At 42.1% G+C, this 16,677-nt stretch overlaps 1 protein-coding gene across 3 annotated transcripts in view; it reads left to right on the top strand.

Annotated features, from left to right (window-relative positions):
• The first annotated feature begins 13,891 nt into the window (after positions 1-13,891).
• Positions 13,892-16,677, top strand: part of golim4a (golgi integral membrane protein 4a) — a 99,494-nt gene continuing 96,708 nt past the window's right edge. For all 3 annotated transcript variants that reach the window (XM_048541999.2, XM_048542000.2, XM_059651075.1), the window contains exon 1: positions 13,892-14,495. In XM_048541999.2, the coding sequence (XP_048397956.1) occupies positions 14,309-14,495 (187 nt within the window). In that variant the 5' untranslated portion in view covers positions 13,892-14,308. The remainder of the gene's footprint in view (positions 14,496-16,677) is intronic.

The raw sequence follows: 16,677 nt of genomic DNA, 5'->3' as shown, positions 1-16,677 counted from the left end.
GCTGCTTGTGTCCACACCCCTGGGACACTGCCCTTGACTGTTGTGAGCCCCTTGACTGATGACAGACTCCTTGAATTGACAAAGAGCTACTCCCCTTTTACTTTATGAGACACCCATTTGTCCAAAGCACATGTAGTGTCTTTGTCACCTAAGCTTTGGCACATGGTGTAGGTTTAACATTGATATCGCACAATGTCAAACAGCAACATGTCCAATCTCTTGACTAGTTGCTGCTGGCAACCATGGCATCTGTCAGGCTTTGTGCCTGTGCTAAAAGTCAAGGAAAGACAATAGTATCATGAACCAGTAGGTTCTGAATGAGGCAGCAAAGTACAAAAAGGTAGGCAACGCAGAGACGTTGCAAGCATCTAAGTTGGTATGAAGTCAGAAAGCAATACACAGGCAACTGAAGCCTGCTGAAGAGCACTCTGCTATGAGGCCTGAGATACAAATTGGCTTGGCAGCAGCATTACAGTGAAACGTGTTATGGACCCTAAAGTGAAGCATTAAAGTGAATGAAAAGTGAGTTAAAGTGAATTAAGTAAATACTAAAGTATTATAAGTATATGATGATGTGGGGAGGCCGGTGCGTGTTGAATGCTAATCGTGAATGGGAGTTCAGGCAGTTGCTGGAGCATGCCCTGAGATGTTGGCCAACATGGAGGCCTGGACAAGCAAGTGGAGACGTGCATCTGGCAAGTACATACTCAGACTTGCATGTTGGGGAATGTCACTGTCTAGTTTTTGTCTCTGTTGTGTGAGAAAACAGCAAATTGAGGTATAAATGAACGTATAAATGAAATGAGAATAGGTAATAATAAGACAAACGTGATCATTTAGGTATCTCAGCTCTAACTAGTGAGATTCCAAATTCACTGTTCAAACTTTGGGTTGAAAATTGGAATTCTTGATTCTTGACATTGAACTTCTTGTTTTATCAATCTCAGCATATTTTCCCAGTGGACTCACCATTACCTACATTGTTCACGGACTGGGAGAACTCTGCCCATTCTCTCAATAGACCCTAATAACTATCAGTGCCAGCTTTAGGGAGGCAACAGCAAAGTGTGGCCTTGCTTTTCGTGATTCTAATGTTGCAGCTTTTGCAAAGTCATCGACCTGAAACGATAACTCTGTTTCTCTCTGCACTGCTTCTGTCTAAAGTGCTGATTATTTCAAGGATTGTTTCTTGCTCCTGTTTCTCAATTTGCTTAAATGCCTGTACAGTATAACACATAAAGTTTTATCACGGAGGTGTCCCTTTAATTAGTTGAGCTGAAATACATGGATATGGGTTCTTATGCCCACTCCCACTAAATGGTTTGAAAGCCAGGAAATCAGGTGCAAATGCAAAGGCAGGTTTAAAAAAAAGCTGCTGACAAGTCAACAGCTGAAATTCCTAGTTCCTCATTCTGTATCAGCTCTCCAACACATTGGAAACTTGAAATCCAGCCCATTGGTTTCATTTGAAATTTTTCTGCCCAACTGCTCTATTTAACTTGACTCTATTTTTACTTTTATTTGTGTAACGCTAAGCAGTGGGTCAGTTGGTAGCACTTAAAATCAGAAGGTTGTGGACTCAAATCTGGCTCCAGAGACTGTGGTCCAAAAATCTCAGTTGAAACTCCAAGTCAGGACTGAGACAGTGCTGCACTGATATAAACAATATTCTCCTTAAAAACTCATCACCATGAGCAATGTTTGTTACACTTTGCAGACCCTTTATGATAACCACATGAATACACATGTGCGTACCTTAAAGGGACCACTTCTTGTGGGTAGTCAGTTTGTTACCTGGCTATATGTTTTAACTGCACCTTTACAGCTTAGAGGGAATGTTGTTTGTAGGCCCTGTCTTTATAGATCTGGTGTTAAACTGAGTCTCTCTCTGCCATCTCAGCTCAACCGGTCAATATCACATTGCTTCAAAAACTACCTCATTGCTTGTAACATGTTTTAGGAGTTCCTGAAGTCACAAAATGCAAGAGATAAAAACAAGTATTTGCTTTGAGCAAGTTTCACACCCAAACCGTTACCTTATTCCTTGGTTTCAGATACATGGTCTCCTGCACATTTTTTAGTGCACAATGATATTAATGCATGACCAGTTGATTTAACTTTGTGAAAATGTCTTGAAGTACATGGCTGTGTTGCAGTTGTTTGAAATGAGGTTAAAATTAAAACTACTTATTTTTGTAAACTGATAAGTGTCACCAGACAGAATCATAGGCCTGGATTTTACAATAGCCTAATGACTGTTCCTGCAATATTGCTGGAAGTTGCACATGGACCTATCAGCTTACCCACTCTCTACCCACTTAGAGCCCTAGCCACCTGGCATTCTTCTTTCCTGGTATCCTATTCCTATCCACCTGGAACTTTTTCCACCTGGCATTCAATATGCTACCGAACTGGCATGCTACCGACCTTCCCCAGCCACACTGATATCCTATCGATTTGGACCCTTTCCAGTAGGTACCCTACTTAGCTGGTGCTCTACTCCATACCCATTTGGCAACTTATCTACTTGGCACCCTTCCCTGCTTTACTTGGTATCCTTCTCTCCTAGCATCCTGATCTTACACTTTCCTCATGTACTTAGTTTTCCACAGGAGCTGTCAAAGTGGCTATAAATCACAGAAATAGGAAAACTAGCTGCTATGAAAAAGAAGTGGTTTACCATCCCCTGACTGCTCTGCGTTATGAAGTAACCATCAAAATGGAAACACACCACAATGTTTCTGGAGGAGTCCTGGTCAGAATCTCCTGTCAGAAATGCAGTGTTCTTATTTTATGTAGAAGAAAACGTGAATGGTATGGCAATCTGTTGGAGTTTGCCACTTCTTCGAAAGTCTGGCCCATAGAATGATTTCAGTGCCTACGGAGGCCATTCAGCCATTGTTTCCATACTTGCAGACTGGAAGAATAACTCATCTAGTTGCTGTTTAGGACTACTAGTTTAGCAATGACAGATTATTTGTTTAATTTGTTTTCATTCATGGGTTATGGGTATCAGTTGGTAAGCCAGCATTTATTTTCCATCCCAAACTGGCCTTGAGAAGATGATTTTGAGATACCTTCTTGAATTGCTGAAGCTCTTGGGGTGCAGGGACACCCACAAAGTTATTAGGGAGGGAGTCCCAGGGTTTTAATCTAGCAACAGTAAATTCATGGTGATATTGTAACAAGTCGGGTTGGTGGGCTGAAAGGCATTCTTGCATGTGGTGATACTACCATGCATCAGTTGCCCATGTCCAAGACTTAGGTGGTTGAGGTCGCAGGTTTAGAACATGCTATCAAAGGAGCCTGGGCGGATTGCTTCAAAGGTATCTAGTAGATTGTACTCACTACTGATACAGTGCATTGATGATGGAAAAGGTGAATATTGAAGATGATAAGTAAGATGTGAAACAAGCAGGTAGTTTTGGCTTGGATTGTATTGAGCTTCTTGAATGTTGTCGAGTTGTACTCATCTAGGCCAGGGAGAAGTATTCCATCACAATGACTTGTGTCTTGTAAATGGGGAGACAAGACGTGAGCTGAATTCCTAAACTGTGACCTACTCTTGTGGCCTCTATTTATTTGGCTGGTCCAATTCTGTTTCTCATCAATGATAACATATAGCAAGATGATAGTGGAGAATTCAGTGATGGTAATTTCATTGATTGTTAAGAGGTGATGGTTTTTTTTTGTATGGTATGAATGTTATTCACCAGTTATCAGCCCTAAAGCTGGATATTAGAATAGTTCTGTGTGAAATAAAAATCCCATGGAAAATGAAAACTATCACATTTACAAATAAATACTTCTATTTTAGAAGTTAAATTATGCTTTTACAAATTACACATTTTGTTCGCTCAAATTCTGTTTTATGGACAGAACCTGATTAAGAATAAATTAAAATGTAGACCCTATGGTTTAATCTCAACACCAGTATTTGGAAACCATAGTATTAAATTATTTATCGTTCCTTAAATCATTTTCCAATTTCCCAATTATTAATCATATGCTGTCCAAAATCCAGCAAGTAAGTAATTTTAGATTACCTCTTGCTACCACTGCTACTTATAAGATATCAGATAAATCATGTTTAGGCATTTATGACCTACATTTTGGAAAGTGAAATTGTTAAAATCAATAGGTTATATTAGATTCAAGAATAAAAACTGTATAGCCAATATTAAAATATTAATGATGTAAAAATAACAGACTTGCCATTTGATCTCTAAGCTGCTTTAAACTCCTAATGTAATTAATTGATCCAGTGAAGATATCACATGGAAGGAAATGCCTTGCTAAATTGTAGAACACGAGACTCAAATTTTCCAGTTTGAAACGTAATAAATGTTGTTAAGAACAATGATGAAATAAAAATTTTAACATGCATTTTTTAAATATAAACTGGTGTAAGTCGCTGATCATAGTACATGGAGTGTGATTTTTGGCCACAACAAAAGATTGTAGGCTGACTTTTACAGTACTGTGGAACTGAAGAAATTTTTAACAATTTAGGCTTTTCCACATTTCTTTGGGAAATGGTTCCTTACATAAATGATATGCTATCAATGATATGAAATTTGCTGAGAAGCAGATAAAATACATTTAATAGTGGCATCTGTTCTATTTTTGAGTTAAAACAACTTTCAAGTACTAAAAATAGAAGTCCTTTTGTTTCCTATAAATGACTAAAATTGCTAAATTTTGCTGCCTATGTAAGTTTAATTCTTTTGTATGACAGGTGTTGCTGGGATTCAGTTCTGTTTAATCCACAAAATTTTCAGAATATGCTTGACTCATATTGATTCATTTCCAGAAACTAAAATACTCTTGCACAAGTGTTTTTTTCAAACACTCCTGGTGAATGTTTTTTTTGCCTTTCAGCATTATCCTACTTTAAAGATGTGGTTTCATTAAGTCTGACATGATCTTTAAATTGAATTAATGATTACAGTACCATTGCAGGTGGTTAAAGCAACAGTCTTTCAGAATGGATTACAATGTAATTTGACACCAAAATATCTAGGCTGGTTTGTTACCGGTAAACAACAATGTGACCCTGTGACAACAGCCTGTACTTGTGGGTGATCATATCAACACAGCAATTTGCACTGAACAATTTGGTCCAAAATATCAATTTCACATTTCCAGTAACTGCACAAAAAAGACATACAATGTGAAGATATGGGATACTGACATCGCTGTAACATAATACAAACTATTTTTGTAATGTACATTCATTGTAAGCATTCCATGTGAAACAATTGTAATCTCAGCTGATAAAATGAGTGGTATACTTCCTTTGAAACAATCATGAAAGTTATTTAAACATGTTGCAGATGTGGGTATTGGTTAAATGGATTTACGATTTCCTGCAACTGCAAACATTTTAAACTTCTTTAGTTTAAGACATATCTTAATTATTCACCATTTAAAATGCTGCTCATGATTCAAGATTGATACATTATCAATATTTTTGAAAGCTGTCAAAAATGTGTTTTAATGTTAGAGAAGGGATTAAATTGAATATTTCAAACTGACCTGTAAGAAAGGTACAAAACAATTTAGCAGCTTTTAAAGTAACATGAAGAATTAAATCTGGTCACACCCCTTGCACAAATCAGTGTCAATATGCAGCATAACAAAGTGTGAAGCTGGATGAACACTGCAGGCCAAGCAGCATCTTAGGAGCACAAAAGCTGATGTTTCGGGCCTCGACCATTCATCAGAGAGGGAGATGGGGAGAAAATCTCCCCTCCCCCAACTGCATCCCAAAACCAGCCTAGCTCGTCCCCGCCTCCCTAACCTGTTCTTCCTCTCACCTACTCCCACCTCCCACCTCAAGCCGCACCTTCATTTCCTACCTACTAACCTCATCCCGCCCCCTTGACCTGTCCGTCCACCCTGGACTGGCCTAATCTCCACCCTACCTCCCCACCCACCCATACTGTCCTCTCCACCTATCTTCTCCTCTATCTATCTTCAGTCCACCTCCCCCTCTCTCCCTGATAACAAAGTGTGAAGCTGGATGAACACAGCAGGCCAAGCAGCATCTCAGGAGCACAAAAGCTGACATTTCGGGCCTAGACCCTTCATCAGAGAGGGGGATGGGGAGAGGGTTCTAAAATAAATAGGGAGAGGGGGGAAGCAGACCGAAGATGGAGAGAAAAGAAGATAGGTGGAGAGGAGAGTATAGGTGGGGAGGTAGGGAGGGGATAGGTCAGTCCAGGGAGGACAGACAGGTCAAGGAGGTGGGATGAGGTTAGTAGGTAGGAAATGGAGGTGCGGCTTGAGTTGGGAGGAGGGGATAGGTGAGAGGAAGAACAGTTTAGGGAGGTGGGACAAGCTGGGCTGGTTTTGGGATGCAGTGGGGGAAGGGGAGATTTTGAAGCTTGTGAAGTCCACATTGATACCATTGGGCTGCGGGGTTCCCAAGCGGAATATGAGTTGCTGCTCCTGCAACCTTCGGGTGGCATCATTGTGGCACTGCAGGAGGCCCATGATGGACATGTCGTCTAAGGAATGGGAGGGGGAGTTAAAATGGTTCGCGACTGGGAGGTGCAGTTGTTTATTGCGAACCGAGCGGAGCTGTTCTGCAAAGCGGTCCCCAAGCCTCCGCTTGGTTTCCCCAATGTGGAGGAAGCCACAACAAGTACAGTGAATACAGTATACCACATTGGCAGATGTGCAGGTGAACATCTGCTTAATATGGAAAATCATCTTGGGGCCTGGGGTGGTGGTGAGGAAGGAGGTATGGGGGCAAGTGTAGCGCTTCCTGCGGTTGCAGGGGAAGGTGCCGGGTGTGGTGGGGTTGGAGGGGAGTGTGGAGCAGACAAGGGAGTCATGGGGAGAGTCGTCCCTCTGGAAGGCAGACAAGGGTGGGGATGGAAAAATGTCTTGGGCGATGGGGTCTGATTGTAGATGGCGGAAGTTTCAGAGGATGATGCGTTGTATCCGGAGGTTGGTGGGGTGGTATGTGAGAACGAGGGGAATCCTCTTAGGGCGGTTGTGGCAGGGGCGGGGTGCGAGGGATGTGTTGCGGGAAATGCGGGAGACGGGGTCAAGGGCGTTCTCGACCACTGCGGGGGGAAAGTTGCGGTCCTTGAAGAACGTGGGCATCTGTTTCTAGCTGGTTATCTGAGATGGAGACTGAGAGGTCCAGGAAGGTGTGGGATGTGTTGAAGCTGGCCCAGGTGAACTTGAGGTTGGGGTGGAAGGTGTTGGTGAAGTGGACGAACTGTTCAAGCTCCTCTGGGGAGCAAGAGGCGGCGCCGATACAGTCATCAAAGTAACGGAGGAAGAGGTGGGGTTTGGGGCCTGTGTAGGTGCGGAAGAGGGACTGTTCCACGTAATCGACAAAGAGGCAGGCATAGCTTGGGCCCATGCGGGTGCCCATGGCCACCCCCTTTGTCTGTAGGAAGTGGGAGGAAGTGAAAGAGAAGTTGTTGAGGGTGAGGATGAGTTCAGCTAGGCGGATGAGGCTACCTAGAATACACCTCCTCCCACCCACCCTCCTGAGAACCTATACAGGGGAACCCTTAAAGATTAAGAGTACAGCTTCAGTTCCAATCTTGCACAAGCAGCAGCTAGTTCAGTTAGCATGGATTGCAGTAAAAGGGATAGCTCCAGCAGAGTTGCTAATAGGGTGAAGGCTCCACATCAGATTATATCTGATCTTCCTGGATCTGAGGTGGACGGTGAAATGGCATCAGAAACACCAATGCTGGGCACAAGACTTTGCTAAATGAGAGTGAGAGTTTACTTCAGAGGATGAAGTTTGATATAGGAACCACTGGAATGGCCCTGCATGAGTAAGAAGCATGGTTGATGCGAGGTCAAGTCCAATGATGTATGAAGTTTGGATAGGTACGATGGTCCCAAACAAGTGCATGGACCATATGAAAGCTGCAAACTCACAAACAGTGCAAGATTAACACATGCCCAGCTCCTTGACTGCCTTTCCAACCGTTTTGGAACCCTTGGTTCTCTCTCCCCATCAAGCATTGAAGATACCTCAGGATCTGTGATTGACACAGCGGATGTCACTGTCACAACACCTTTGCCACCTGAAGTGGAGAATGAATTTCTTTCAAGATGCTCCGGGGCAAGAGGTGAGCTGATGTGGGTTACACACTGCCCATACCAGAGGCAGAGTTGGAGAAACCTGTCCTGGTGCTAAAATGCCCCAGGAGGAGCCTCAAAAGTAGAACTGGCTAATATCCTCAGATTCAGCGGAGGACGGATGTTGTGATTGTAATTAGATCAGCCAGGTGGACTTGCATAGAATATAGTTTCCTGACTGGGATTGTTCATCAGGTCTAATCAGGGAGCCCTGGCTGACAGGCATAAACAGGAATGTCAGACATCTTGTTTACTCTGAGAGCTGGTTCTGAGGGAGCTGGATCAGTGTCAAGGACTTTCCACGTGTAAATAAACGGTGATTTGGTGATGGGAGGCCAACCTCTGCAGAGTTATTTCACTGAGATCTCACATCTGCTGAATACCAGTAGTTGCCTGTCACCAGTTTTTATCCAAATTATTTGATTCATGCATTGAGTTGAAACATTATCAGTTTTAATCTAACATAAACTCAATAATCAGGCTTTGATTTCCGCGATCCACAGAACAAACTGCATTTACTGCTATGTTGCAAGGTTCTGGTATTTATAAATATTTATCTTTACAAAGGCCCTGCACTGGGCAACGTGTACTGTTGATTTATTCCCTGATGTAGAGAGAGTTAGGGTCAGTAAATAAAAGGGTCATGACAGAGTGTTCGTGATTTCTGTATTATTGAATGGAGACAACCTGTATTAATTTAAATAACTTGATTATAATATCCCTACATATTAATTTGTTGTGAAATTGAACTACTTTTTTTAATGTTCTTGACTTGTTAGTTATTCTGCATGTTGAAAATTTTGAAGAGGTGGACATAGATGCACTTATGAAAGACACTGATATATAGTTGCATTTACAAAGGTTATCATTGTTTCACCTGGACAATGCTATTATGCATTTACATTTGGACCAATCTGGGAACATTCCCTACCATGAAGCTAAAACTACTAAAAGGAGTGACGAATTCTACCAAACCCGAAAGAACAGTTTAATTTGGACCCAATCGTGCAACAATAATCTAGCTCTTTAAGGCTTCTTTAACATCATGTGATCATTGGCTTCTTAAATTCTCCATGAGAAGAGAGATACTCTGTCCCTATCATATTACTAATGCACATTCTCTCATGGGATTCATACATTAATCTAGTTTTCAATTGTTCAATTACTGTATACTGCAAAACATCTGTTTTGATTGTAGACAAGAATTCTCATATTCTGTTTCTCTCAATTAACAATTCTCTTTTTCATTAATCCCAGCTCCTCTTACACCTGGCCGTTGTAAATCACCATATTAATTACCTTGTTGCTGATCTGTGCAAAATAATCTTAGTCTGGAATGTTGCAGTGACATTAAGCAACTAATTTCCTTGTTTTGGAAAAGTGCTTCATGATTCTAGCTAAATGTAAAACATACTGCCAAATCCCTTGTACTGTAAGACTGCATTCACCTAACTTTGGGATAATTCTCACTCGATCCTACTTGCCTTTTCTCCTGCTAAGCTGTTGGTGAGTTTGTTCTGTCATCTGAATCTTTCCCTGAAATGAACTTTAGGTTCACTGTATATAATCCATTCTTCATATTCTAGTCATAGAAATTTACAAGATTTACAGAAAGCTATTCAACCCAACACACTTGTGCCAGCTCTCTGATGTCTCAGCCACCTTCCATTTCATTTATCCTTTTGCCTAAAGTATTTATCAGACTTCTTTTTGGGATTCTGCTTTCACTTTGGTTTGGGTGGGGACCTGACAACATCATAACATTCTCTGTATTTAGGAAATCATAATGTTTGCTCTTTCAATGATGATTGTAAGTTTAAGTCATTGAAATTACCAACTTATCAACTTGGAAATAGTTTTTTTTCAGAAAAAATTATTTCTAACAATTCAAGAAGATTTTCTTTAGAAGGAAGAAATTAAAAAGAGATCCAGTTCTTCTAGCTTTTCTTAATTAAAGGCCCTCATGTCTGGTATCATTTAGTGAATCTCTTCTGCGTTCTTTCTCTAGACATAACATCTTTCCTGAATTACGCTACCAAAACTAAATGCAATATTTTAACTGATCTACCTAATGACTTTAAGATAACAAAGTGTGGGGCCGGATGAACACAGCAGGCCAAGCATCATCTTAGGAGGACAAAAGCTGACATTTCGGGACTAGACCCTTCATCAGAAAAGGGGGATAGGGAGAGGATTCTGAAATAAATAGGGAGAGAGGGGAGGCAGACTGAAGATGGATAGAGGAGAAGATAGGTGGAGAGTATGGGTCGGGAGGTAGGGAGGAGATAGGCCAGTATGGGGAGGATGGACATGTCAAGGGGGTGGGATGAGGTTAGTATAGGTAGGAAATGGAGGTGCAGCTTGAGGCGGGAAATGCGGGTGGCACGGTTGAGGGTATTCTTGACCACTGCGGGGTGTTGGTGGGGGGGGGGTGGAGTTGCAGTCCTTGAAGAATGAGGACATCTGGGATGTGTGGGAGTGGAATGCCTCATCCTGGGAGCAGATGCAGCAGAGGCGAAAGAATAGGGGATGGAATTTTTGCAGGAAGGTGGGTGGGAGGAGGTGTATTCCCAGTAACTGTGGGAGTCGGTGGGCTTGAAATGGATATCGGTTTGTAGGTGGTTGCCTGAGATGGAGACAGAAAAGTCCAGGAAGGTAAGGGATGTGTTGGTGATGGTTCAGGTGAACTGAAGGTTGGGGTGGAAGGTGTTGGTGAAATGGATGAACTGTTCGAGCTCTTCTTGGGAGCATGAGGCGGCGCCGATACAGTCATCAATGTAACGGAGGAAGAGGTGGTGTTTAGGGCCAGTGTAGGTGCGAAAGAGGAACTGTTCCACATAGCCTACAAAGAGGCAGGCATAGCTTGGGCCCATGTGGGTACCCATGCCACCCCCTTTGTCTTTAGGAAGTGGGAGGAATCGAAACAGAAGTTGTTGAGGGTGAGGACGAGTTCGGCTAGGCGGATGAGGGTGTCAGTGGAGAGGGACTGGTTGGGTCAGCGGGACAGGAAGAAGCGAGGGCCTTTAGGCCATCTGCATGGGGAATGCAGGTGTATAGGGACCGGACATCCATGGTGAAAATGAGGTGTTGGGGACCGGGGAATTGGAAGTTCTGAAGGAGGTGGAGGGCGTGGGTGGTGTCACGGACATAGTTAGGGAGTTCGTGGACCAAGCGGGAGAAAATGGAGTCCAGATAGGCGGAGATGAGTTCGGTGGGGCAGGAGCAGGCGCAAACAATGGGTCGACCAGGGCAGGCGGGTTTGTGGATTGGGAAGGAGGTAGAAGCAGGCGGTGCGGGGTTGGGATACAAGGAGGTTGGAAGCTGTGGGTGGGAGGTCACCTGAGATGATGAGGTTGTGGAGATGATGTTTTGGTGGTCGGGGGTGGGGTCATGATCAAGGGGGCGGTAGGAGGGGGTGTCAGAAAGTTGGTGTCTGGCCTCAGCAATGTAAAGGTCAGCGTGCCATACTACCACTGCGCCTCCCTTGTCTGCAGGTTTGATGGTGAGGTTGGGATTGGAGTGGAGGGCTGCCCGTTCTGCAGGGGAGAGGTTGGAGTGGGTGAGAGGGGTGGAGATATTGAAGCGGTTGATGTCTTGGCGGCAGGTGGAGATGAAGAGGTCGAGGGAGGGTAGGAGGCCTTTTGCTATGTACTTCATGTCCAATATATAAAACATAGGACAGTTTCATCAGCTTTTACCCTGTTTTTAAAGATTTGTGTTTCTGAATCTTTAAGTTTGCCTTCTGTTGTTCAACTCCTTTTATGTTGTACCATTATTTGCACTTTATTTGTTCTTCCCCACCTCCAAAATATATCACTTTACATTTATCTGCAGTAAATTTATTCTTAAGTGTCTTTCCAATCTCATCTTCCCTCCAAGAATTTTGTTTACAATGCTCTTGCCAATTAATCTTGTCTCAAATTTTGTGTTGTTTGTAAATTCTCAGATCTCCCATTTCAGACCTTTTATTCCTCCACAGTCTGAAGTTACTAGGAGCGTCCCGCCTTCTTGACTTTATCCCTTATCTGAGGCATGGTGACCATCAGGTTAAACCACCACCAGTTGACTTTCTCTTAGGAGAGAGAAAACCTATGGGGTCCTGGGACTATGGTGGCTTTACTTTATATGCCATGAGTTACTATGGCAGGTAACCTTTTTTCTGAGTGGTGATTTGCTTATTGTGAATGGAAGAGAAACTGGAATTGATGGCCATCCTGTTTTCAAAGATGCCATTGATCTTGCTTTCAGTGTGTGCCCACAGCAGTCATTCCTTCCCTCCATCATTGATACTTGGGATTAGATAAAAGATACCAATTGCTTAACTTCCTTTGAACCATCCAGAAAATGTAAAATATGGTCAAAAATACAGCTGAAATGTAAGGTAATATTGCAGCTGATAAAGTAGTTTCACTTGCATTTGTTGCTCGTGTTCAATATTTTATAATTAAAAAGCCCTGCAAAATAGATTAGTTTGTAATAGAGTACGGTGGACATATAGTGATTATTTGGGATGAAATTTACAGTAAAAGTCAGATTAAACTCATTCATTCGACTAGTTGGTAAATTTAAGTAGGTAAAGTTTAATGTGGCCGCAGGAATAGTGAGAAATTATTTCAGCAATTTCTAAGACCTGTGAAGATTGTGCATGATTAATCCAAGCAACCCTTGTGTGGAAGTATCAAAAGTTGGAAATACAGTGTTAAAACAAATAAGGTTCATCATCAAATCAACGTTTCCACGCATTGGTGATAAATCCTTCCATGTGCAAAAATGGCATTTTCTTTCTGAGCTTCAGTCAAATATTGAGTTTTCCATTCTGGATATTTACTTATTGCAGCATCACATCCTGGGCATTCAGAAATGTTGATACATGAAATTTCCAACAAGGTTGAAGGAACCACCACAAGAACTTGGCACCAGCGCTCTTTCAACTTCTCAACCTTGCAATGTGGCACATAATAGGGAGGAGAGTTTCCGAATTGAGCTTTGGCCTGTCCCTTTTTATCGGCCCTTTCTACGTTTACACATATATCTTTGCTGGCTTCCTTCCTGTTACTATCATTTACTCCGAAATACTGGAGCTTTCATCGTATTTCCGTTAACGCGAAATAAATTTTATCCTTTTCCAGGAAAGACACATCGAGCGAAATTTTAACACCACTTTCCCCATCAACAGTTTGACCTGGTTTGTTCGGGATAAAACAGCTCCTCAATTGCAAGATGTTGCAACACTATCCTCATGATAGGTCGCAGAATGCTTCACTCCATGCAGATAGTGCCAGACCTACTTAAAAGTATTTCCAAGCATCTTCCATTTTTGTTAGCATAGGATTGAGTCCCTTCGTTCTGCGTTGCTTAGAGTAGGAATGAAAATTCTGAAATCTACGACATTGCCGACACGAATTCTGTCCATCGAAACGATTGATGGAACAAGTGGGGTTCGTCACCTTCGCAATCTTTAGGAACTTTTAGAAAGTAGTCTCAATGAGTAATCCAGGAGGTGGGGGGGGGGTGGTTGCTTTCTTTTTGAGCACATGTGGGACCACTTTCAAGTCCGGTATGAAATATAACCTGTTTATGAAAACTTCTAACGTTTCTGGATTTGTTTTGGATCCAACTTTTATCACAACGCTTCAGTGTGAGATGGTCACTTGGTGTTAACCATTTACCCAGGAGAGGGTTCCGATCCGAGAATCCTCCAATAAATAACGGCGAGGGTGGGAATGCTACCAATCGGTATGGGAGTGGGTGGGATTTCCTGTCTGATGTGAGGCTGTAGCGGAGTGGAGGTGACACGTAAGACGGGAGATTGGGGAAAAGGCCTGGAAGTTTTAGTTGCTGTGAGGTTAAAACACAAACAGTACTTTATTGTTGTAAAGCTGTCTTTCAGCACACGGCTTGCTGCACCCTGGCAGACTACAAAGCGGCCCGCCGTCTCTGCCTGGTCCTAAAATTAGATCGGATACTTTTCTTTGAAAGATATTGAACTTTGCAACTTGTAACCTGGAAAGGATTGTGAGCGAGAAAAAAAGCAGTTGAAGTTGCAGACACGCCGCTGTTCCAGCGAATGCTGCAAGCCTGATGTGCTCCTGTTCCATTAAAATCAAACATTGAATCGGAAAGGGGGGGAGCCCCCGAATTTTTCGCTTTGGAGCCGTCAAGTAGGCGTCTAGCTGAAAAAGGGGGGAATATGGGAAACAGTATGTGTTCCAGGCGACAGAAAAAGATTTTTCAAACTTTGTTCTTTCTTACAATAGTTTTTGGGTTTCTTTACGGTTTGTTGTTATATTACGAGATGCATAATCAGTTAAAGAAGGCGGAAACTCTGGCGTCGAAGTACCAGCAACACCAGGAGGCTTTATCTGCACAGTTGCAAGGTACAGTGTTAAAAACTCCGGAATCTTTCTGTCTGTTAATGTCAGCGTCCGACCAGACCTTTCGAGATTTTCTTTGTTACTTAATCGTGGCCGCTTTAGCTCAGGTTAATGCATATTAAATTCCAAGCTATAGCGTCTATGAATCCTAAAAGAACTCCTGTATTTTCAAAAAGAATTTTAAAAAAATGCTGTGCAATCTGTGTTAACGCATTTGTTAGGGTTTGTGTGGAAGACCCCAGACTGGATCACTCAGATTCCGAAGACAGTTTGCTGTAATTTTAATGTACTGCACGGGGAAGCCACGGCGGAGTGACCCTGCACCTACTATTTTAATTAACGCTGCATATTGGAGCAGAAACTGTAAAGGAGGGGGCACACAGCTTGAGTTCCGAAAGAGTAAACATTTGGTAGCGGTGAAAGGCGTGCCTCAGCGGAGGGGTGGAGATTGTACATTTTATTTCCCAGCTGTGATCCTGATTGTAAATAGAGCCAGGTGTAAGGAGGTGACATGACCGGCAGTGGACTGAATCGTAGGAACTGTTCTCACTGTTTCTGTACTCTGTCACAAAGTTGGTTCAGTTTTCGGATCTTTGAGCTCACTGTTTTGAAAATGATGGGGGCTCATGGAGTTACAGTCCCTCTCCGATTGAGCCATTCCGATAAATGAAGCACCGATGTAGTTCACAGTCCTTTCCTGAGTTTCATTTTCGGCTGAGACCACTTCTTTGCTCAGCCGCCTCACTGTACCATTTCCCACTGTACCATCGCGAACCGTTTCTGGAGTGCTGCAGACTTTTCACGTCTAGGTAACATGAGTTCCCAGGAGTTCCGCCTTCAAAGGGGCTCTGTAACTCGCGATTACCTACCTACTCCCGCCGAACCGCGAGGCCCTCAATCGGGAGGCTGTTTCTCACTGGCTCCGATTGGTATTAAATATACCTTTAATTTTTTAAGCCACGTGATTTATAACATCAGTTCATGCTGGACATTTCCAAATTTAGTTTCTGGTAAGAAGCTTCATGCTTCTTGTTTGCTTCTACACCCATTTGGAGAAAAAGGTGTAGTCCTCTTGATAATGAACCGTAATATTCTGTTAGGACTATGTTGGTTCACCTTATTGTCTCGCTTTCACTTCTGGTTTTCCAAACTATGAAACACACAGTATTTTTCTAATCTGTGACCGGGTTTACCTCTTCAGCCAGTGTATTAAACCCATGAAAGCAGTTACATAAAGTGGAGAGCATCACTTAATTTGAAAATAGCTTAGATGAGCTAACAGCCCAGCAGTGTAGGACCTGTACTGATACTCGAAAGACATAAGTTTAAATTCCATCACACATATTTGGAATTAGATTTAGTTCTTAAGAAAATACAATTAAAATACTATCAGTTACAATGAAACTCTAGGATTGTCATAGAAGGCAACTGGTTCATTGTTAGGGAAAGGAGCATGATGTTCTCAGCTGGTCTGGCCTAATCGTGACTTCAGTTGCACACAAATGTGGTTGACTCTTAACTGTCCACTGAATTAGCTTTTTAGTTGCAGCAAACCAGAACACCAAAAGACTTAAGTTTGAGGTCATTACTTTTAGGTTTGTCTGTAGGGTCTTGACAATGTAGGTAATATAACTTTTTCGTTTTGATAATGAGCGTTGGAGCTATTGCGTTTCAAATCCCCGATATTTCTTTGAGGGTATGGTGACGTTTCATATTTTTGTAGGTCTCAATGATAACAGATTATTAGTGTTTTAAAAACAACAGATAAAAAGATTCTGGTTTTCACCAACAATTTACAAAACAATTTGCTTATTTTTTTATTCAGCTCATAAACATTTTACAAGCTTTGATATATTGTATCTTTTGATCTCAAAAATGGAACGCTTTCACCTATAAAAACGGCACCTCACAGTATGATGCCATTGTCTTTTGCTCGTTCAAAAAGTGAAAAACATCCGGTGACTGATTTTTACAATTTAATGAAAATTAGTGATCGGCCATTGGATATTCAGTGCAGCTCTATTACAGTGGCAAATTGAAACAGTATCAATTTATCTGAGAGAATATAACTGATAACAACTAAATAATATAACAAAAACTTTGATTTTTTTTATAAGTAGTTTGTAGATGATATTGTTGCCTTTAATGAACATAGATCACAGAATAGCACTTTGAACTGATCATA

Source organism: Stegostoma tigrinum, chromosome 14, assembly GCF_030684315.1.
Source record: "Stegostoma tigrinum isolate sSteTig4 chromosome 14, sSteTig4.hap1, whole genome shotgun sequence".
In the NCBI taxonomy this organism is placed as follows: Eukaryota; Metazoa; Chordata; class Chondrichthyes; order Orectolobiformes; family Stegostomatidae; genus Stegostoma; species Stegostoma tigrinum.
Note: the sequence above shows the minus strand (reverse complement) of the source record. Positions and strands in the feature narration are given on the sequence as shown.